Consider the following 24,789-nt stretch of genomic DNA (forward strand, 5'->3'; position numbering starts at 1 on the left):
AATATTCAAATTGACATAATTTCTAATAATCAATACTTAATATATCATAATTTAAATAACCGTTTTATCATCATTTATAAATATTATTCGTCACATATTATTTAGTGAATATTATTAAACATGACAACTTTTCATAATTTATTAATATTATTATTCACATGAATCAAGATATTTCAAATTATTTCGTTCTTTACATAGAAGGCCAAATTCAAATTTAAAACTACAAGATAAAAACTCCTTTTTAATTAACATATTTAAACTATTTTTAAATTCGGAAATTGACCAATCTTTCAACAATTTTTTAAAGGTTTTAATACTCTCAATAATTTTAAACTCATTTCAAAATCTTTCCATAACTTTTTGAAGTTTTCAAATTAACTGATTTAATTTTTATTTTTGTAATTATTTCTAAATTAATTAGTCATATTAGTAAAATTAAAACCGATTTGATTTTAATTTTTGTGATTTAACATTAACTAGAATAAATTATCACTTTAATATTCAAAAAACTGATTGTCATACTAAAAATACTTACCATGATTGTAATTTAATCTTACTTTGTTAGGTTTAAAAATACTTACCATAATTGTAATTTAATCTTACTTTAGAAATATTTCAAAACAGGTTGTTTTAGAAGAGTATAAAATTTGTTAGGTATAAAATCACGGCCAAAAAAAGTTTGTATATTTCAATATATTTAGTTAAAAGTTATTCCACCCGCGTGTCACGCGGGCCTATACCCTAGTTATTATTAACCTCACTCTAGACGATAATAATAATATTCACAAGTAACACAAAGCAGCGCGTGCAAAGCAAAAGCAAGTACCCAACATATATCTATATCTATTATCTATCTACATAATATAATAATATTAAGCGTTAGGTGTACGTTTTCACACTTTTACTGCACCCACACACAACTACTTCAACTGACTTCCAAACTCCACGCGCCACCAAACCATTTAACAAACTAATATTATTATTTATTATTATTTTCTTTTCCACACAAAACCCTAATTTTCTTCATCTCTCTTCGCACATTATTCTTCTTCACAGGTATAATAACTAATCTCAACAACTCCTCATTGATTCAATACATACATACGATATGCTGTATCTATAGGTATAATAATAATAATTATCAATTCTCTATTCTCCTTCATAACCTAATTGATTGTATGTATTGTGTGATTACGTGTTCGCGAGCTCAGATCCACACGAATATGCGAAATTGCTTCGTGTAATTAGGCGATTTTGCCATATCCTAGGGTTTGTTTAGGTTTAGAGATGTGATATTCGTAGAATTGTATGATTTGTTGATGAATCTGATGCAATGTGTTTGTTTACCTAATTATTTGGTTTACTGTTGTTTGTTTGGATCTGGATTGGACAATGTATGAACAGTATTGTGAAATTAGGTTATGGTTAAGCTAAATGTTTTCTGTTTAGGTTTGTTTTTGGAGTAGGTACGGATGAGATCTACCGAAAAGTACTTGCATCGAAAACGTAAAATTGTATGCTGAGTATCATACCGATTTTTTTCAAAAATACAGAAACCGAATGGTACTGAAACAGAAGACATGAAAATAAGAATACCGGTATCGATTGTGTTTGGTAGGTAGCGGTATTTGGCACTGTACCACAGGAAACGAGTAAAAGTACCGAATATCGTACAAGGCCGTCCCCGAGAATTGATAAAAATTTTTGGGAGAAAAAAACTGGGCTTTTAGTAAAAAGAGTATTTTTTATTGGGTTTAAACAATTAATTTTTTAATGGGCTTATTGGTTATCATTTGGGTTATGTAAATTTGTTTTTTTTTTAATATAAAAGGCTTAAAAAATAGCCCCCCCCAAAAAAAAACCGGTCCTGTTACTGTACTGATTTATTCAGTTCGGTATCGTACCGGTGCCATTGAAAATAATGGAAATGCTGAAACCGAATGGTGCCGATACAGAAATCATGAAAATACGAATACTGGTACCGTTACCGATTGTGTTAGGTAGGTACAGGTATTCGGTAAAAAATGCTCATTTCTAGTTTGGAGGTGTGTGTTTTTAACAATATATGAAAAGTTTGTCTTTAGATGCTACAAGTATAACACACTGAACCTTGCTGTGACACAGGGGAAGGTAGATAAAGTGATCTGTTAGTTATTATGCTTCTTTGTAGTTGCATACCTAACAAAAACCTTTATTAATCATAAAGTTAGATCTACCTAATTTGGGATGACTGGTTGATGAGGAAAAATAACATGACAGGGAAAGATGTGATCATCTTAAGGTCTCAATCCATGTCAAATATTTATGTTAGTTATTTGGATAAGCTGTGGATTGTGATTGATAATATTCATATTTTATGTAAAGTTTAAACCATAAGAATTTAATGATTACATTACATCTTATGTCTTAAATACCAATTTTATTACACTGCAACCTGGATAATGCTAACTTTTTTCTTGCTAATTTCATCGCAGCGAGGGTTTGCTTAGACATTATGGATACAGACGAAGTATTTTTTGCTAAAGGTGAGAACTTGGTTTCTCTATTGTTTCTTGTGCATATTATTGCAGAAACTTGTTTATGCTATTTCACAATGTCTAGATATTAATTAATTATTAGTAGGATAGACTCTGCTGGTAATTGCACATTTTGAACAATGCATACCAACTATGCTAAAATCCACACTGGTGCATCCATCAGAGAAAAGCTGCGAACTTAAACTATTAAATATTTTAGCAGGCAGTTATCATTTTATATTTTGCTTAATTATGGTCTGTAATTTATCTTCTTACAATAGATTATTAAAACACACACGATCACCTAAAGGTCAATAATAGGCAAGGGCTAGGAAACAGTGGGCAAAGATTTTAGTTGCTAATTTACCTTTCTTTTTTTGTAAAAATTTTAACCTTATTTTGTAAATATATTGATTGCATTTGTGCCTTTGTGGTATTTAATTTAACTTTAATTGCTATCAAGTTAAAGGGAGCAATATAACATTCTGGACGGGGCATACTTATTTTTTCTGATGAAGTAACGCTTTTAATGAATTATGGTCGTAAAGAAAACGAAAAGTTTTTAGGCCAGTATTATTATTGGTTTGTTTTATTATCAGTAATAGTGAAAAAATGTGGCTCTTAGTTATAATCCAAAATAAGCAATTTAAATCAGAACAGTGTGACCTAAAGTCAAATTGGTTTTGATTGATGTGCTTTAAAGGATACTAAAGAAAAAACAATGATTTATGAACTGGTTGGCCTGCTCTTGCAGATGTTTCGCCAGAGTACCTTTCTGAAGTATGGAAGAAGTTGTAGAAAGAAAGGTGAGTATGATATATATCTCCACAATACACTCGGTATTCCTTTTATACGCCTGAGACTAAAAAGATAGTTAAAATGGGGAGATTGGATAGAAGATACAGTTTCATTCGCATTGATTATTAATCTTGAAATGCTAAGCTGCATTTTATTATTAATCTTGTTTAACTCATGGTCATGGTTATATGGTTTTATGCTTGAATGTTTATCAGTCCATGTTTGGTGATTAGTTTTGCAAATATATAGCACCTGCTTTTTTTTATATCCAATTCATAATTAGACAGTATGTATTCACTTTTTTATGGGTGCACTTTATGTACTATTTTTATACATGCATTTATCAAATTGTGGCTCATTTGTTTCTCATTTATCTTAATTCAATTTTTTTTTATGCAAAAAGTTCCGTACTACAGAAAGATTGTCAAGCTATACACTTCTGAATTTCTCCTTTTACTTGGTCATTGACTTTTTGTGAGTCATGAATTTTTTTTAATGGTTTTGATCAAACGTATAAAGGATCTTAAACATTTCTTTGGCAAAAGAACGTATAAGATGCTTATGGGTAATTGCTAAGCTCAAATTTCCTTTTGAGTATGTTTTGCAAAAGTCAAAAATCTTTTAGCACTTTTATTTGGTAATTTTTTCTTCTTTTTCATGGCAGGTCTGTTTAACTGTTACACCTTTATATGTGTGTTGCTATGTATGAAGCCTTTTTTCTAATCATTGAGATAGTTTAATGACGCTTCTTTTGAATGTCCTATAGGTTATCATGATAGTTCTCTTATAAGTTATAATTCACTACATGTTCTTATTGGATCGGTTATTGACCAAAAACTGATACATAGTTCTTGTCATGTGCATCATCAGTTTCTTTCTTTAATGATTTTCAGTTTCATTTATCCATTAAAAAAGTGAAGTAAGTTCGATACACATGATTAGACCCCACTTTATTTCTTTTTGAATTACTGGGTAATAGACTATAACTGATTTGGCTTTTCACCTTTTCTTATGTATTTCACTTTTTTTATTATTTTTATTATCAGGTGTTCAAAGTATATCTTCCGGTGTTCACAGCACCCCCGAGAAAAACAGTCACTCAGATGATGCATCAAGAACTTTCTGCCCACTTCAAGAGTTTGTGAGGTTGGGCACACCAAAAGATTGTGGCAAAGAGAGAAAAAATCAATTCGTCTTTTCAAAACATAAAATGGCCGAAACATCCATCAAATCGAGTAAAAAAATGTTAAAAAATCAAGATCCCAAAAAAGCAACTGTAAGCCCCAAGTCTCAGCTGTCCAGGAAACAGAACCGAAAAGGCGAAAACCCTGTTCGGATTTCGCTTACAGAATCAAATGGTGACACTAAGTTTTCGGATACTTGGATTTGCAAGAATTCTGCATGTAGAGCGGTTTTGTCTGTTGCTGACACCTTTTGCAAGAGATGTTCTTGTTGTATTTGCCACTTGTTTGATGATAATAAGGATCCCAGTCTATGGTTGGAATGCACCTCAGATTCTTCCAGTGGGGAATCGTGTGGTTTATCTTGCCATATTGAGTGTGCCCTCCAGCATAAAAAAGTTGGGGTGGTTAATTTTGGCCAGTTGATGCAGTTAGATGGGAGTTACTGCTGTGTTTCTTGTGGTAAAGTTTCAGGGATTCTCGGGTGAGTTTTTTTTTCTTTTGTTTCTACATACAGTTTACTAAAGGCGGGAAATGAAAACATACAATCTTATAAGGTGGGTCAAGTGGGATGGGCTGACCAAAAATTCTTTTAACACAACCCATTTGACGATGTTAGGGATTAAAGTCAATTCATTTATAAGTAAATGGGGGCAAATATGTCATCTTTAATATTTTCATTTTTTTTCCTTTCTAATTGCAATATAAAAAGAACATTCACTGGTTATAGTTCTCCAAGTTTTGTTCATGTTTCTGATCTATTAGATTTCTGTTATTTCTGAGTTTCTTTTCTTGTTTGGACTTCTAATTCTTGTAGGTACTGGAAGAAGCAGTTGGTTATTGCTAAGGATGCACGGCGTGTTGATAGTCTCTGCTACAGGATATATCTGAGTTTTAGACTTTTGGATGGGACATCACGGTTTCAAGAACTCCACGAAATTGTTAAAGAGGCAAAAAATAAGTTGGAAACTGAGGTGGGCCCACTGAGTGGAGGCTCGTCCAAAATGGCCCGTGGCATTGTAAGCAGACTTGCTGTTGCAAGTGAAGTTCAAGCACTTTGTACTACCGTGATTCAAAAAGCAGATGAATTCTCTGCTACAATTTCTAGCACAAGCATGAAAGGCAAAGGTATATTTAATGGATTTATGTTCTGTTTACAATTTATTGTGAATGTTATCGAGTAATTTCTGTTCAAACTTTATATAGACTTGCCCTATTTTCTTTCTTGCAGAAGGTTCACTTCCAGCAGCATGCAAATTCATATTTGAAGAAGTAACAGCTACTTCTGTAGTACTTGTTTTAATAGAATTATCCACGGCATTATCCACCGATATTATTGGATTTAAATTATGGTACTCGAAAACAACGGAACCAACGCACACGCAAGATCCTGTTAAAACATTCCCAAGATCTCAAAGAAGAATTCTGATATCCAATTTGCAGCCTTGCACTGAATACATGTTTAGGGTCGTATCCTACACTGAAACAGGTGATCTAGGACACTCAGAAGCCAAATGCTTCACTGGAAGTGTGGAAATCATTCATAAGAACCCTAATTCTGTCACGGTTCCTCATAATGAAGGAACCTCGGGTGCAAAAGATGTTGAATCTGACTCGGGGTTTAAGGTTCGTGAACTTGGAAAAATCCTACGATTTACCTGGGCTCAAGAACAAGGCTACTTGGATAGTATTTCAGGTAAAATATATATATATATTCTGGTTAATATTAAGGGATGAGTTTGTCATTAATCTTATTTTTTGTACGAGTTTTCGTATAAACATAAGGGCAAATCACAGAATAAAAACAAACCTTTACAGATTTTTTTAAAATTTTAGTAACCGATTCCAGCCATCAAGCTGTGTTTTATAATTGATTGTAGCAAAGTATGACCTGTTCAATCTATAGCATGTAGTTTTTTTTTCAAAAAAATGTGATGTCACATCGTATATGTCGTTCTAGACTTCTAGTATATATAAATATAGCACTCGTCAAAAGTTTATGGTTAACCACTTAACTGAACCACAAGCATCCTTAATTTCAGATGCAGATCTAAGCGAGCTCAGTAAAGTGATCAAGCCCGAAACACCTAAATCAGAGGAACTGAGCCCAGATCTAAAACGACTCGACTTGAATGTTGCTACTGTACCAGATTTAAACGAAGAAATAGTCGCTCCAATTGATTCTTACAGGGAAGGAGTAAACGGTGAACACGATAACGGAAGCGGTGAATCCGAAAACTGGGCCCACCATGTATCTAACGGTGAAGTGTCACGAAAGAGGCCTGCTAGCACAAATGAAGAGACAGTTGACTGTGATAGCACTCTGATTAACGGGTCACCCCTTGGGGCCCGCAAACATGGGTCCGGAAGTTTGGATGAAAACTTTGAATATTGTGTGAAAATCATCCGGTGGTTGGAGTGCCAAGGGTATATTAAGCAAGAGTTTAGATTAAAGCTGTTAACCTGGTTTAGTTTAAGGTCAACCGAACAGGAACGTAGAGTGGTCAACACATTTATTCAAACCCTGATTGATGATCCATGCAGCTTAGCTGGACAGCTGGTTCACGCGTTTGGTGACATCCTTAATATCAAAAGGCCTAGAAACGGATTTTGCAGTAAACTGTGGCATTGAACCTGGAGAAATTTACTGAAAACAGTGAGAAACAGTTAATATATTAATTCACATTCACTTATTTGTGACCTGTTAACCGAAACATATGCTGATAACTTATGCTTGTTTTTTATAGGCATCTTGTTAGGGGATACGGTTGCCGAACTTGTTTAGTCAGAAATCAGTGGGAAGTTGAGATCTATTTTCATATTTTCCGAATTTATCATCATTTTTCAATCTAAGTTAGTGATATTAATATTGTCTAGTTATATGTAGAGATGATCTTATTTATGTATCATTGCCTTCTGCTAGTGTCACAGAAGCATTTATCAATGTACATTTTCATTTCCACTTAATGGATTGTTCTCTTAAAACCCAATATGTCTTGATCAATGATCATAGTTGCTTAAACGAATTTTTTGCTAAACGGACGTCCGGTTCGTTGGTGCCAAGGTGCTAAGAAAACCGGGATTGGGAAATTAGGGATCGGTGTTGGTTGGTAATGGAGCTCATCTCTAGTCATGATTGTGTTTTATCTTTGGCATAGTATGCTACTATGCTGGGTAACTGGTTTATATAACTTACATGACACTTGGTTTGATATTATCGTTATAATAAATTTTTTATTGTTAGTTTGAAAAAAATAAAGCCAAATATGACAAAAGTACTAAACAAGTGTTATTCGAATGTTGTAAGATACATCCTTTGAGAACATTTTCATTCACTTAACATATAATTAGGTGTTCAATCGAATGACAAAAGTAAACATAATAACAAAAATTGGTTATTTAGCTTATTAGGGGCTGTCTGGTAGAGATGCACAAATAAACCGGATAACCGATTTTTAATCGATTTTGTAACCGGTTAGTAACCGGTCCAACCCTAACCGGTTACTAACCGATCCTAACCGCTGGTTAGTAACCGGTTTATATATTTGAATTCAAAACCGATTTTAAACCGGTTAACCGAACCGGTTAACTGATTTTTTTAATTATTATTTTATAAAAAACCGGTTATTAACCGGTTAACCGGTCCGGCCTAACCGGTCAAAACCGCTTCTCCAGCCGGTCAAAACCGGTTACTAACCTAACTGAAAAACCGATATAACCGGTTAATGCCCGCCAAAAAAAAACGGTTAGCAAAAAAACCGGTTATAGGTTAACCGATTTGTGCACCTCTATTGTCTGGTAGCCTTTTAATGATTATTAAAAGACTACCTTTTAATGTTCATAACCTCTTAATGGTTAAGAGATAATCTTTTAACCATTCCCTTGATTCGGAACTGTTTTAATGACTCTTAATTTTTTGACTCTTAATTAACTCAACCAATTCAATAAAAAGTAATGGCAAAAAACATTAAAAAAAGAAAAGAAGCTATCTGGTTGATACCAAAAACCGAACTAAATTCTTATTCAATTTAAAACCTTGCTGAATTTTTCCGGTTAGTTATTCGTTTTTATAAAAAATAAAATCCCAAAACAACTAACCGGTCTGATGCTACATCTGATTCTTGTTTTAATATTATTATGTCTGGAGTTTAGTTAAATACAGTGTGTTATATTCATTTTATATTATATATTTTAATAGTGAGATTCGTTAATTACTCTCGTAGTCTACTGAATCAGATCAACCGTCTTCTCCAAGTCCACTCGCAACCATGGCTTCCGTAGACGAGTTTGAGTTTGAGTTTGTTAAGGGGAACGTATTGCCAAACGGTGTGGCTGTTATCACTCTCAATCGTCCCAAAGCTCTCAACGCCATGAATCTAGGTCACCTCACACATATCCTATTATTATTATTAATAACATAATAATTTAATTTTCAATCAATATTCGTAACTAATAAATACTTCCACGATTCAACAATCACACACCACTGGTTATTAAGCTAGCTATACCTGTACGCACTGCAAGCATATAACTCCTGTTACTTGATTTTGTATTCTAGGTTATTATTACTAACTTATAAGAGCAGTATCAGTTAGTTTACATTCCAAGGATTCCTTTACGCGAAATTAGATTCCGACTCGAGCTGTCGTTTGTCTATATGTGCTACCTTTGCTTATTTGTGTTGCGTAGTACTGTAAACGAACCGAACGTTTGGGGAACTGTTTGTTTATTAAATGAACGGACGTTAATAAGGTGTTTCACTCGATTAACTAAATGAATGAAACGAACAAAGGCTGCTGTGTTCGTTAAATTGTGCACGTGAACGTTTGTTAATCTTTGTTCAAGGTTTTTAATATTTTTTAATGACTTTTCTAATCTTATTATATAGATGTAAGCAAAATTATTAACTATAAAACAAATAATGTATATATATACGAGTATTATCTGTGATGTGATTCATTTATATGTAAATAAATTAACATATGAATATGAATGTTAAAGAAAACACTAGCACAAACTTGGTAGCCGGACTGAACTGTTGACATTGATCATTTTCGGTTAGCCAAATAAATCAAATAAAGCATTGTTTGTGTTTATTTGTGCTCGTGAACCGTTCACGAACAAGTTTATTCCCTTAATGAATGAACACGAACGAGAAATTTTGTTATATTAGCCAGTCGTGAACCGCTTGCTTGTTCGATAAATGCATAACGGAAGAACGCGAACAAGGCTTTGTTCGGTTTGGTTCGTTTACAGCCCTACTTTTGCAGCATGATGAGTCACTCCCCTAGGGTTGGTCATTATTCTAGTTCTATTTGAATGAGTTTAGTCTGTTCATCTTCAATGATGGATTTGAAGTACCAACTGAAAGTGAAAATTGATTTTCCTTCATTTTTTTTTGGTGAATATGCAGATATGGATTTAAGGTATAAAAGTTTTCTTGATGAATGGGAAACGGATCCAAACGTCAAATGTGTTCTAGTTGAGGGAAGTTCATCACGTGCATTTTCAGCAGGTAAAATAAACCAGAGTTTATTGTATATAATAAACTGTCATGTTCATTTCTGTAGTCTGCTTACGCCTCATTGGCGTGAACAAGCGATATTAATATTTGGTTATGGAAAGTTTCTAGTTTAATATTTGTGTTCATGCAGGAATGGATATAAAGGGACTCGTTGCTGAAATCCAAAAGGACAAAGACACGCCTCTGGTGCAAAAGGTTTTTTTTAATAATCTTCACTCTGTTACAATTTTCAAATGTCCTGTTGTAATAGCATTGACCGTTGGCTGCAATAATGTAGTTTGCAATGTGATGTGTTAAACCCAAGCTGAGAAATCTTGACATTGTTATCGGTTTTTTAAGGGTTAATCTTGATAAAGTTTTTAGAGGTTAAGTTGGAGTTGGTTTAATTTATTAATTAGGAATGAGTATTGGTTATTTTAATTAGTTTATTTGGTTTCCTAGCTTGAATCGAATGAGGAGTGTTGGTGAGCAAGTTAGAGTTTTAGTATAAATGGACGGTTTAGGGTTATTGTATTTTGTGTGGTTGAATTGTTTTGTTCTTTATTAACAAACAAGAAAAGAGACGTGACTCGTGAGGACTTCTTACAAAATCATGTTGTTGCTGCGTTTTTTATTAAGTTGTTTCCAACAGTTTTCATTGATAATCCTGTTCCAGTTCATTTGTGTTCAAATATGAAGAACATGTAAACATGCAGTAGTAAGCTTCTGCTAAGTACAAATGGCAGCATTTTACATAATTAGTTTGAATCAATACTTGTTAATGTTAACTACATTTCATAGTGTAGTCCTTTTTATGAATTTCTATTGAATAATTTTCTCTTATTATTTTTTTTTCTAATTTGGATGCACTTTGAACTACATCATATCAATTTTCTCATGAAAAACCATCAATTTTGCTTTATCGTGTATATATATGACAGTATTATTTGCTATAGCTATGCTTTATGTATGTATATGTCGGGTAAGGACTAAATTTTGTTTGTACAGGTGTATGCTGCTGAATACTCACTTATTTGTAAAATATCTGACTACAAAAAGCCATACATAAGCTTCATGGATGGTGTGACGATGGGATTTGGTATTGGTCTATCTGGACATGGTCGTTACAGAGTTATAACGGAGGTAACATGCCTCCTTTAGAGCTGATAACAATCTAGTTGTGGAACATAATTTATTATTAGAAACAAAATTACTTACATTAATGATTTGTTTCAGAAAACTCTTCTTGGTATGCCAGAGAACGGAATTGGTTTATTCCCGGATGTTGGATTTGCTTACATAGCAGCACAAAGTCCAGGAGAAGGATCAGTTGGTATGTATGTGATAGTTCATATATATCTTATACACATGTATTATTTTGTGATGCAAATCGATATAATATGTTATATGTCATTCTTGTCTCATTATGTTTGTTGTGCACACAGGTGCTTATCTTGGAATAACTGGAAACAGGATTTCTACTCCAGCTGATGCACTTTATGCAGGCCTCGGGACCCACTTTGTTCCATCGGGAGATCTGGGCTCACTTAAGGAAGCACTTTTATCAGTTACATTGTATATCTCTTACCATCCTTGTGTGTGTGTGTGTATTTATTTATTTAAATGGAATTTATATCAGGAAGTGGCTGTGTTTCATGTACACGCATTGTTATCTTTATACAGTTCAGAGGATCCACATAGTGATCTCGAAGCAATATTGGCAAAATACAGTAGCAAACCCGATTCAGAGCCGCGATTGAAGTTACTCTTGCCTCGTATAATCTCAACATTTGGTGCAAATAAATCTGTTAAAGAAATAGTGGAAGAACTTGAACAACATCAGCAAAGTGCTGATGCAACAGGTTAACTTATATGCTTAATAGAGTTTGTAACTCTTTTTTTTACATTTGTAACAAATAATAACATCTTATTATGAGCAGTTTCACAGTGGGCAACAGAGGCTCTTTCAGGGATTAAAAAAGGTGCTCCGTTTTCTCTTGTTCTTACACAAAAGTATTTCTCTAAAGTTGCGTCTGCAATTGGACATAATGAAAACGAGTTATCCAAGGTGAGTTTCTGTATTTTTTTCGTTTATATATTTGGTGACTTTTTTGTAATAATAACATCGTTTGTTCTATGCTTGTGGTTAGTTAAACGGCGTTATGAAATCCGAATACCGAGTTGCATTAAGGGCTTCGCTTCGAAGTGATTTTGCTGAAGGGGTTAGGGCAGTATTGGTGGATAAGGATCAGGTTTGTTATTTCTCTCAATAAAAATAGTTTTCAAATTTACACAAATAACATGATGAAATAAATAATTCAAAATATCCTTAACTAGTTTATGTTATATGCATTATTTGTAACATTTTTAGGGAGAAATGAATACCTTAGGGCTTCTATTTTCCTTATTTTGGTCACACACCAGAATGGTATTTTCTTTACATATATATAGTATTATTATTATTATTAGTATTTTATATTACTGTTGAACTTTGATTTCCTTTGTATTGCTTTATACATATGTACTTTAGAGCTGAGGGTCTCTCTGGAAGCCACCTCTTTATCCCTTTGGATAGAGGTACGGTGTGCCTACATCCCACCCTCCCCAGACCCTACTTATAGCTTTGCTGTTGGTGGGACTTCAGTGGGTATGATTGATTGATTTGATTGCATTATTTGTAACATTTTAGATTCAAGTCGTTTTGATAAATCGGTCTTAAACGTCTTGTGTTGGCTTATTACCTCATTGAATGATTAGTGAAACTTCTTTATTCATGTAGGCTGAACTCGGTTACACATGTTTAACACTTTAACTTTGTGTCGTATTGATAAATCGTGTCATAAATTGGCTTTTATTTCTAATAATGTTGTAAACTTACCAGAATCCCAAGTGGGACCCACCAAGCTTAGAGGAAATTAAAACAAGCGACGTGGAAGCTCTTTTTGAACCATTGGGCTCGGAGACCGAAGAACTCTGTGTTTGAATCATCTAGTGATATTTGCAGGTTTACACTATCATTGTAACTTGTAAGTTTTAAGATATTTGTATGTCTGATAGAGTTATGTTATGCATGAATTATACAAGGGTTGACGTGCCAAGTTTGATTCGTGTCGAATGCTCATCCTGAAATTCATGCTAAAAATAAGTCTATACTCGTAGTATACACATTTTAAAACCACTCGTTACATAACTAGGTCGGGTCAGGTTGGCGGGACACAAAACACTTCTATCCGCTTTTTTATAAACTTTATAACGCGTAGGTTGTTACATGTTTACAAAGGCAATAATACTGACTTATTGAGTGCGGCTCTCCATGCGTTTTCATCCAAGCTTTGCCAATGATTAAAATACTTTTTTTTGAAGTTTTCTAAGCAGAAGATTCTTTTTAGTAGTAGTTGGAGACTTGGATGCATCAAAATATACAAATACAAGACAAGTTAATAGTTTCATTAACTTCTAGAACCTTTGACGCAAGATCTACCTTGTTGATTTTATTCAAGAGTCTAATAGCAAAAAAGAATTTTGCAATTGTGCTAATTTAGATGTCTTTTGTAATTATGGAAAACAAATGTTTTGATTTTAGATGTATTTGTAAAAACTAAGGGTGTTCAAAAATTAAACCAGGCTAAATTTTTGTTTTGGCCGAAGTTCACGGTTTGGAACTGGTCTTCAAAACCGAACCGGTTGATTTGAAACCTACAATTGTTAGAGCTTTCAAAATCTAACGATGCAATTCCGTGTAAAATAAATAAATAAATAAATTCCAACCCTAACTGTCACCAAATGCCCGAAACTAAACCTTTTTGGCGGCTTTGGTCTATTCGGCCAACCATCCATTTAGTTTTTCTGAAAGCTGTACTTACCATATTAGCATAATATTGTGTCAAAACCGGGTGGATCTTATTGTGAACATTTATAGTAAAAGGCTATTTTGATTAGACGGTTGTACTAGAAAAGAAATATATTTGCAAAGGGGGTAACACCTAAACGGTGTGGTTTTGACGTAATCAATGCGGAAGGTATGAGGGCGATTCAGTATGACTGATGTGCGTTGATAGTTGTTTGGATCAGATAACCAATAAAAGAAGGCTAATTCTTATGACTGATTGTGAACAACTAAATAACATTCGTAAAGTTTGGATGAGAGATTGATGTCACGTCACCTTAGCCGTTTACTTCAGCTCAACTGTAGATATATCGTAATATCACTTACAAACACAAATGATATATATACTCGAATCAACCATCCAATACTGTTAAAGCTAACGTTATGTTCAAGTAAGATGTAATCTATAGAATAAATTGTTATTGGATCTATTTCTTATATGTTTTATATTGTTGGACACATGTTACTAACCTTTTAAACACTTCTAGCTTCACTTAATAAAAATTTATATAAAGAAAGTTATCAACCACAATCAAACTAATAAATAAATAAAAACTTTTCTGGAAAGAGCATATGTAATGTTTATTTATTAGTGCATCACTAGTAGTTAATAACTAACAACAAATATTAAATATTAAATTTAGAATAACTGAAAGGCGGCTTACCAAAACATGAATACGTGCATGAGTTGATGACTAATGTTTTTTGGCAAAGTTCTAGAAGAAGTGTATTATTATTGGGTGATTCAAAAACCATTAAAATCATGAAACATATTGGTCAAGATTTGGTTAAGGTTTAAATTTAATATTTAAATGTATTCATAACTTATTATTTTGAGAATATGTACATGTATATATTTCATGATTCATGAATCAATCCTCTAAAAATATTTACAATTTTTTGGTTTCGGAGATACTAATGTTCCGGATCCATCATGTTTTACGGTTGCGCTTACAACTTAAGTAACATGATGAAATAGATAGAAGATAAGAACTTACACCGATGACCAAAAAACATCATAATGCATAAACACCAAACCTAGGAATGCGACATGGTAATAATGAATGAAAGAGTATGTCTTTTTTAAATGAAGAAAAACGTGTATTTATATGCATCTTTTTAAAAATATAAAATTTAGCTACACCATTTTGAAAATAAAATATAATAAAATAGATCTAAATTGTCAAACTGAAGATAGACGACAAGAACTTACACCGACGATCAAAAAACAACATCGGAATGCGTAAACACCAACATCAAGAATGTGACATGATAATAATGAATGAAAGAGTACGTGTTATTTTAAATGAAGAAAAAAATGTATCTATATGCACTTTTTTAAATATATAATATCTAGCAAACAAACCATTTTGAAAATAAAATGGGTTTAAACTGTCAAACTAATGATAGAAGACAAGAACTTACAGCGATGATTAAAAAACAACATCGTAATGCATAAACACCAAACCCAATAATGTGACATGATAATAATAAATGAAAGAGCATGTGTTATTTTAAATAAAGAAAAAAATGTATTTATATGTATCTTTAAATTTTAAAGATATAATATCTAGCAAACCATTATGAAAATAAAATATAATAAAATGGGTTTAAAATGTCAAACTAAAAATAGAAGACAATAACTTACATCCACTGACACACGGCCAAAAAACAATATTAGAATGCATAAACACCAAACCCAGTAATATAACATGATAATATAAATGAAAGAGTATGTGTCATTTTAAATGAAGAAAAGCGTGTATTTATATGCACATTTTAGAAAGTAGAATCATATATCTACGCATCAGAAAAAACTTTGTAACGATTTTCGGATATAAATATATACGGATGCAATAACGTCATACACTAACACTATTGTATTAGGCAAACATCTAAAATATTATGAGATTTTCATATACTAGAATCATATATATGTGACAAGGGCTATACGTATACAATGTCTTTTTCAAGTCAAATTATTAAAAAAATAACACGAAAGTCAAATAAAGTGGGAGGACCATTAACGACCTAATTATCATACCTTACATTATATAAATATGACATTGTGAACCACTTAACTCATATTCTTGTGGTGTTACAACTTACAAGTTACAACTACTCCAGTTCTTCCCCATCTCCGATCACCCAAAAAATACACGAAATGAATACGTATTCGTACCTGATTAGATCATCGTCAGAATACCGTCGACAACTTCGTCGAAAATCCACTCCCCAGCGACGTTGTTTGACTCTAGCCAAGCATCAGAAGACTAGGTTTTACATACTCAGGCGTTGCATCACTATGCTTATGTGTTGGAATGATAAGTACGATTAACTTTAGAGGTGTTATTTTCGTGTTTTGTTGCATGCTTTTAGATGAGAGTTTTGGTCGATTTTTGAAAGAGTATATGGTTGTATTCAATTCTTCATTGGTGTATATAAGTATGATATGAAGAAATTAGATGAATTAGACTATTTGAGAATGATGTATAATGTTTTTCTATGTGCAATTTAGTGTTGATTCTCAAGATTATATTTCATGTATAAATTGCGATTATTGAAGTATATCATAGTTTATGAACTAGCTATGCAACTTGTATGGTTAAGTCTATTTGAACGTCTGTATTTAATCGGTTGGTTGTAGGTTGGACTTGTTGAACACTTGAACTGGCTAGTTGATGGTCGGGTTGGTTTCTATACTTCAAAGTTTGTTATATTATAAGTGTAATATAATAAATATATAACATTTTCATCTTATATACGTGCAAATTTTAAAAACACTCGTTTAAACGCTTGTATAGAAACATGTATAGATTTAGGAGGATGATTAGAGGGCGTGTTAGTTAGTTTGAAAATTAAAAAAAAATTAAAAACACTCGAGCAATAAATGATTGGCTATGCTTACTACTAGTTGTTACTGTAAAGCAGTGAGTCCAAAAAAACTAACCGGTGTATAACTGTATATCTACGAATTAAAAAAAATAAGTCGTGACCCTTCAATTAAAAGTTTTTTGTTCCACTATTGTGTTTTATCGTAAAATCAAGATTCTATGTATATATATAAGGGCGTTGTACGTCATGTTTTCATCAAACAAAACCATAAAATCATAATCTTAAAATTGATGTATAACTATTAATTAGCCATCTCTTTTGAATTTTGTAACCGCGCGTTGCGGCGCGCGTTTGTGTGTTTACAGGTAGTCAATATACGAAATGCAGCTACCTTTAATGGTACATGTTTGATCAGCCATAAACCAAAAATGTGTTGCCCAGTTGCACAAAACACATGTTTGTTTAGTTTTATTGTTTAAAAAATACTAAAGAGTAAGGTGAGAGTGGTGTTATAGATATTTATGTAAACAAACAAAAATCAAATATTTCACAGTTCACACTCCATCTTAAGAATTAAATTCTATTTATATAGTTCGAACACATAATAGAAGTTTAACAAAAGGTTTGCTAAAATAACCGTCTTATCAATAACATAAAAATGGATTTTAACTTGGTATAAATGTTGTAATACAAATTTCGTTATTCTTGGATTTGCTTACAACTATAAGTTGGCATTCTACCTAAAAAAGAAAAGTCCTGCTACAAAAGATGGCATCTATATGTAGATGCTATAGTTTGAATCTTGTTACCCTACTCAAAAGTTTCCAGCTAACTCCGGCGACGGAGATTCTGCCATATCCAACCCATCTTCCGCAATTCCTTCAAAAATCGACCATATCAGCTGTGTTGATGTGTGCTCCGCCCTGGAAATGAGCGGTTTTTGACTTCATGCTTGGTTAATCTGTTTAAATCGTATATACCCTTGAAAAAATGCACGTTTAAACATAATTCGAAGTGTAGCACAATTAATTGTTATATTCCAAACTGCAAGACCCTCTTGCATCATACAAATGTTTCAAATAGATATATTATATGTGGCATTGATACACTCTATATATTAAATCACACATTTATACGTACCAACTGATATTATGCTCTCTACAGTAAAAAAAAACTGACATTACTAAACTGAGACTATCAAAAACATATTTTTGATCAAACTAACCCTGAAATAAAAGCATTGTATATGATGACTATAGACTGAATACACATAGATGGTGTCACAACTTGAGTAAAGAATAAGCAATGCCATGTATATAGAAAAGCCTTCATATAACATATTATAAAAGAACTAAATTACCTCCATACATTACCAAGATCATCATCATCTGAATCCGATTCTTCAAGTTTGTTCACTACAACCAAGTGTTCATTATATCACTTCCATACTAACTTTGAAAAAAATGATTTTAACAGATAATCATAAAAAAGGTAAGTATAAAAAAAATAAGAAGGTAAGTAATCCTAAAATGTATTTGTGTTAGGTGGTGTGACTTCTTGTACCAACATATATAATTTTTGTATCAACTTGTAAATTCTCTTTGCCTATGTGTCACTTGCCACTGGTACTATTTTAGGCTTTTAGCCATTGTGAACCGTCCAAAAAGCTACACATAAAAATATGTATATATTACAAATATTTGTTTATTTGTTGGTTCAACTTTTTTTATTTATCATAATATTAGGGGATGTTACAAATTGAGTTTATATTAATCCCAACTATTGAATTTTGGTCACTGCCGGTCTTAACTAACGGATTGGTTCCTGATGGTCTTAACTTTTAACGTATTTGTTCATAACGGTCCGCGACTAACAGAGTCTAAACGTCGTTAGTTGCAGGTCGTCGGAAAAACGTTTTTGGCCGAAAAACTCGCATTTTTTCCTAGAAAACACACCTGAATACCGTCACCACCACCAATTGACTCACCACCAACCAACCACCACCACTTGAGCACCACCACCTGATTCCGACGATGTTTCTAGGGTTCCGACGACCTCAATAATTGGGGTTTTTACTAGAAAAATATTCCTAAAGGTCTGATACAAAGTTACAAAGATGTTTGAGACGAAAATGTTGAGTTTTTCTAGAAAAAAATGTGAGTTTTCCAGAAAAAAAACGTTTTCCCGACGATCTGCAACTAACGGCGTTAGGATTCTGCTAGCCGCAGACCGTTGGGAACAAATATGTTAAAATTTGAGGCCGTCAGAAACTAATTCGTTAATTGGAATCGACAACGACCAAAATATAATAGTTGAGATCAATAATAATCAATATACCTTTTATTAATAATCTACCAAATGTTATTATCAGTTTGACCATAAGGCCCAACTTCTCAGGCCCATTATGTAAAAACTAATTCTCGGCCCGTTTAAGCAACCCGTTACCCGCCGAAATGAATCAATGTATTTGATTTCACATCTGAAAACCCTAAACCTTGCAAATCCGGTAAATGTTTCGATTACTAATTTGATTACATTAATATTATATATTAATATTAATATATTATTAATTGAAGTCCAATTCACTTGTTTATGTAACGAATTGAAATTTTGTATAATAGGAGTAATTACAGAAGCTGTTATTGGTGGATACTGAAGGACTGTGCAATGTTGGATAAAAGCAAGTTTGACGTGCAATTGAAGCTATTAGCGCTTAGAATCCCAAGAGAGTTATGCAAGGCTGCAACTAAATTGCTTAATGGGTATGAATCAAATTTTAATAAAGTTTCGTGCTTTTGTTCAATGTTAAATTTACCATCATTTAAGTCATGAGTTTTAGTAGAGACATTAGTAGAGGTGTAATAAAAAGCTCGAATAGAGCCGAGATTAAACGAGCTCGAGGCTGTTTATTAAATGAGCTCGAGTTTTACTTATAGAGCTTGGTCCGGCTCGCGAGCCTAAAATTACCCTATTTATAATACAAGCTCGAGCTCAAGCTCAAGCTTTACTTATGAAGCTGGCATGCGAGCCTTATATAAGCTTGTTTAATAAACAAGCTTGAGCTTTACTTATTGAGCTTGAGCCGACTCACGAGCCTAATGAGTATGAATAAAGTTTTGTGCTTTTGTTGAATGTTAACTTAGGCATTAGTAGGGGTGTAACCGAGCCAAGTCGCTCGCAAGCTACTCGAGATTGGCTTGTAAATAGCTCGGATTGAGCTGTGATTAAACGGGCTCGAGCTTGAGTGTCAAAATAAGTTTGTTTAATAAATGAGCTCAAGGTTTACTTATCGAGCTCGATCCGGCTTGTGAGCCTAAAATAAGCATGTTTATAAAACAAGCTCGAGCTGACTTGTGACCCTTAAATAAGATTGGTTAATAAACAAGCTCGAGCTTTACTTATCGAGCTTGAGACGGCTTGTGAGCCTAAAATAAGCTTGTTTGTTAAACAAGCTCGAGATGGGTTGGGAGCCTATAAGCTTGTTTAATAAACGAGTTCGAGCTCTCTATAAGTTAAACAAGCCAAGCTTGAGCTAGTCGAGCGTGAACTTGAGTCGGCTCATATACACCTCTAGACATTAGGGAGTTTCTGTTTACCACATGAACTTTAGTTGTTCCATATAATTTTGCAGAACTCACAGGACCAAGTCTGTTACAATCTTTTTTAATTATATGTTTTCTTGTTATTGATTATGTATGAAAAAGTTAACGCCTTAAATTAATAAGTATATCACGCTGAGGAAGTTAAGTTATTTTTGGGTGGTGATGTGGTTTTATAGAAGCGTCAATCAGCTCTCATAAATCATAAACGCTATGCAATATTTGTGATTTTTGGTTTTTTTAGACTTTGACATCAAATGATCAAAGTTTTTTTTTTGTTATGGTTTTAGACACATGCTTGACAGACCGCGAATCAAGCCCATCACTGAAGACCCAACGAGCGAAAAAACTCGTTATGTGATATTATCTGAAAAGGTACAAAATCCTGGTAAGAATCATTTGTCATTCAACCTTCTTGTCTGAGTGTTTCCGTTGTTTAAAGTTTAAACATTTTATAACCTACTTAAATGTTTTCTTCTTATTTTAAAAATAACGTTATAATCATTACTTTGTGGAGCAGACCTCTCAGATATTCCTACTCAGAAACTCAATGAGTTAGAGAAGTTATGCAAGATCGAAACAGTTCCTTACACAGTGACGCTTGGATATTCATATTGGAGTGCAGGTGAATTTGATTTTTAACCTGTTTTTTATTCGGTTTCTAGTTTCTTGCACAAAATATATATTTAATTGTATACTTTTAAGCGACTGTTATTTTTGTACAGACCATGTGCTTAAGCAGGTTCTGCCTCCTGGACTCGAGGTGCCATCATCTTTTGAAACCATAGTTAAGTATTTTGTACGCATTAAATAATTTGGGAATTTGTATATAGTCTTATTATTAATGGAATTCAAGATCGCACAAAGTGGATTTTAACAAAATTGTTTTTTTTTTCCATTCTGTATTAAACTCTGACCTCAATTTATTTTTCAGGTCACATTGCTCATTTGAATATAACTGATGAACTTCTTCCGTACAAGGATGTAATTGCAAAAGTCATATATGATGTATGTGTCAAACTTCCACTTAAATCCATTAAACATGTTTTGTGTGTTAACAAACTGTTGAAAAGTACTTTTTATTAGTGTTCTAATGCATCACACGTGGAAATAAAGATATTCAGTTTATTGACAAAATGGGCAAGTTGGTCAAAACGGGCCAGGTTGACCAGAACTCTTTTTAGTCTTAAGTTTTTGTTGTGACAAAATACTATTACAATCTTTTAGCAAAATAGTATAGGAGGCTTTATGCATTAAAATTTAAAATACAGTTTTTGCGGATTTTGACTGTTGACCTGTTAGAGATAAAATCTAATTGTCATATTTTCTAATCATTTTGAACTTTTTTTATCAGAAAAATCATCCCAGAATCCAGACGGTTGTCAATAAAGTTGGTTCAATAGCAAATGAGTTTCGTGTGCCGAAATTTGAAATATTGGCGGGAAAACCGGATATGGCTACTGAGGTGAAGCAATATGGTGCAACCTTTAAGCTGGATTACGGGTTGGTCTATTGGAATTCAAGACTGGAGCATGAACACATAAGGCTGGTCAACAAGTTTGACCAAGGAGATGTTATATGTGACATGTTTGCAGGGATTGGTCCTTTTGCTATTCCAGCTGCACAAAAAGGATGCTTAGTGTATGCTAATGATTTGAATCCCGACAGTGTTCGTTATCTGAAAATTAATGCAGATGTTAATAAAGTTAACAGTAATATCCGTACTTATAATATGGATGCAAGAGCTTTCATGTCTAAGTTAATGACGGTGTCCGATGGTGAGTCAGAAGTTGATTCGAGTTTAGCGTCTTCAGGGAATTGTAATATTCAAGAACATGTAAAAGTAAGCAATGAAGAAAAGAATTCTGGTATGTTTTTTTTGAACCTTTAATATTGTCTATATGGTTAATAATACCTTTGTGGAACATATTCTACCATTAGTTCTTAGTTTTCATTTTTAAATAAAGAATATTAACATTTTTAGTTTGTAACATATATTCTTAACACTATTAATTTGTAAGATATATTTTTAGCACAATAAAGTAAAAATTTTATAGATCTTTTAATATACAAGTAAAAATATCAATAAAAATTCTACTATGTTTTTATTTTTACGTTTTGGTGTATTTTTATATTTTAAATTAAACTAATAGTATAAAGCATTCATAAAAAAATGAATATGCAAGAAAAAAAGTTCTCATATGGATTTAAAACTAAAAATCTGAAAATAGTGAAATAAGTATATTTGAGGTGGAATATGAATATCACCATCTACTACTTCAAAATTAATAAACATATATAGATTATATATTTTAGCTTGTTATGAAATAATGTTATTGGACCTTTTGCTGAAAGAATCACATATTTTAAATTTCTTCCCAAGTTCAGTTATAACGGAAATATGAATTACATGTTAAATTTTTTACATTTTAATCTTTCTGACAGAAAATGGAAGTTTAAAATCTGTTGACGGTCATGTGGCTGTGAAGACAAAAGGAAGCAAAAATAAAAGAATAAAAACTTCTGTGCCGTTTACCAACAAATCTTGGGAACATGTTGATCACGTGGTTATGAATCTACCTGCTTCTGCTTTACAGTTTCTTGGTAAATTTTTGCATGTTTTATAGTTTATATCGCGATTGATATGAATTATAAATAAAATTTGAAGTCATCTATTTATATTTATTGTAGATGTTTTTAGAGGCCTTATACAGTGGAATTATTGGAAAGGGTCTTTACCATGGATACATTGCTATTGCTTCATCCGATCAACCGAGACACAAGATTCAGTGGTTTCAGTAAGTGCTTTGTACTTCACCAAAACACACACACACACACACACAAATAACAATGATAATTTTATAATACTAATAAGGGGTATTGGATTTTAATAATCCGAACTAAAGTCTATTGGCTGATAATAATCCTAATTGAGTTTATCGCCAGTAGTGGTCCCAAATTTAAAAAAATCGGCTCTCAGTTGATAAAACTTAACGGCGTTAACTTTTTTTTTGAAATTCAAACTGATATTTTAGAACTTTTGATCGGAAGGAGGATACGAGTTGATTGATGTAAAACTTAGCTCGAAACGATGCTCCAAACGGCTTAATTTTTGTTAATTGGAAGTTCAAGCATTTGATTTGAAGCACTAATCAAGCCGTTTGGAGCATCGTTTTGAGCTAAGTTTTACCTCAATCGACTCGTATCTTCCTTCCGACCAAAAGCCCTAAAAATCAGTTTAAAATTCGGTAAAAAGTTAACGCTGTTAACCTTTTTTTTAACGGGGGACAGTTTTATTAAATTTGGGATCTCCAATGGCGATAAACTCAGTTGGGATTATTATTGGCCAATCGCCTATAGTTAGGATTATTAAAATCCAATACCCCTATTAATAATAATATTGATAATAATAAGAATCTTCTCTGCAGGAGGCAGAATCACTCTTGAATGCTAAGATACACGAACCGGTATTTCATCGAGTTAGAGATGTTGCTCCAAACAAGGTAAAATTTTGATAGAAAGTATTTTAAACTGATTTATTATTCTTAATAAGATTCATACATCAGAAATTTAGGAGGGTCAAATAACCAATGTTGGATAATAAGTTATTATTTGTTGTCAAACTAATAAATGTTCAAATAAAATCATGTTATTGGGTGTAAACGAGCCAAGCCCGAGCTCGTGCTAAGCTCGTTAACTTACTTGAGTTCGGCTCATTTTGAGCTCTAAAGCTCGAGCTTGGCCTCGGCTTGTTTATTATTTAATTATTTATATATATTAACTATAGTTTTTAAATATACCATAATATATATTATTTAGTTATTTTATTATATTTATACATAATAATAATTGCTAGGTAAATATATATTTAATATATAAGTTAAAAGTTATATAAATAATACGCTCATGCTTGTTTATTAATCGAGCTTATTATCCTTTATTCTTAAACCTAATTCGAGACTTTTACTTCCACTTAGAGGACCTTTTTCGTAACGTATGACCTTTTCCACATAAACGTCTTTTTAGTCATTCTATTTACAAGTAATTATCCTTTTCAAAATCATAACTCTCCAAAAAAAACTTCAATCACTAATTACTAGTAAAAAGACCAAACTACCCTCATATACGGTGCACATGGCTGGAGTTAAAGTACAAATTAACGCCCGTTAGTCGAAAGGACGAAATCTGATACAAAATGTAAACATAAAAGGATGTATCTTTAGTTTAAACCATAACTGAAATTTGCTGTATACATAAATGACGAAATATGTAATTTACTCTTGTTAATTCGTCTTGCAGGCAATGTATTGCTTAAGCTTTCGGTTACCCGAAGAATCATGCATCAATGAAGTAGCATGAAAAAAAAAACATTAAATCAACAAAATTCATTGCTAGGTAGTATAATTGTATGTTTCTTGATCTTAATATTGTAACATGTTACATTATTATTATTTACATGTTACTTTAAAGT

The 24,789-nt window shown here is 32.6% G+C and overlaps 3 protein-coding genes across 3 annotated transcripts; all 3 read left to right on the forward strand.

Annotated features, from left to right (window-relative positions):
- The first annotated feature begins 2,477 nt into the window (after positions 1-2,477).
- LOC143634673 (VIN3-like protein 1) lies at positions 2,478-7,367 on the forward strand. The gene is made up of 6 exons (XM_077102690.1): positions 2,478-2,525; positions 3,271-3,322; positions 4,361-4,979; positions 5,313-5,623; positions 5,727-6,191; positions 6,538-7,367. Exons 2-6 carry the CDS (start codon positions 3,271-3,273, stop codon positions 7,125-7,127), a joined length of 2,037 nt encoding a protein of 678 aa, XP_076958805.1. The 5' UTR covers positions 2,478-2,525; the 3' UTR covers positions 7,128-7,367.
- A 1,354-nt stretch (positions 7,368-8,721) lies between these two features.
- On the forward strand, positions 8,722-13,070 carry LOC143634674 (3-hydroxyisobutyryl-CoA hydrolase-like protein 3, mitochondrial). Its single transcript, XM_077102691.1, has 10 exons — positions 8,722-8,875; positions 9,909-10,010; positions 10,150-10,214; positions 11,007-11,141; positions 11,235-11,331; positions 11,444-11,573; positions 11,682-11,860; positions 11,939-12,066; positions 12,149-12,250; positions 12,880-13,070. Exons 1-10 carry the CDS (start codon positions 8,764-8,766, stop codon positions 12,979-12,981), a joined length of 1,152 nt encoding a protein of 383 aa, XP_076958806.1. The 5' UTR covers positions 8,722-8,763; the 3' UTR covers positions 12,982-13,070.
- A 6,287-nt stretch (positions 13,071-19,357) lies between these two features.
- Positions 19,358-24,788, forward strand: LOC143634616 (tRNA (guanine(37)-N(1))-methyltransferase 2-like). Its single transcript, XM_077102649.1, has 10 exons — positions 19,358-19,481; positions 20,609-20,706; positions 20,839-20,943; positions 21,044-21,104; positions 21,251-21,326; positions 21,673-22,186; positions 22,764-22,922; positions 23,010-23,116; positions 23,747-23,821; positions 24,618-24,788. Exons 1-10 carry the CDS (start codon positions 19,387-19,389, stop codon positions 24,675-24,677), a joined length of 1,350 nt encoding a protein of 449 aa, XP_076958764.1. The 5' UTR covers positions 19,358-19,386; the 3' UTR covers positions 24,678-24,788.
- The last annotated feature ends 1 nt before the right edge of the window (position 24,789 follows it).

Source organism: Bidens hawaiensis, unplaced genomic scaffold (genome assembly GCF_021521415.1).
Source record: "Bidens hawaiensis isolate Kalapana, Puna unplaced genomic scaffold, B.hawaiensis_p1.1 tig00007139_1, whole genome shotgun sequence".
NCBI lineage: Eukaryota > Viridiplantae > Streptophyta > Magnoliopsida > Asterales > Asteraceae > Bidens > Bidens hawaiensis.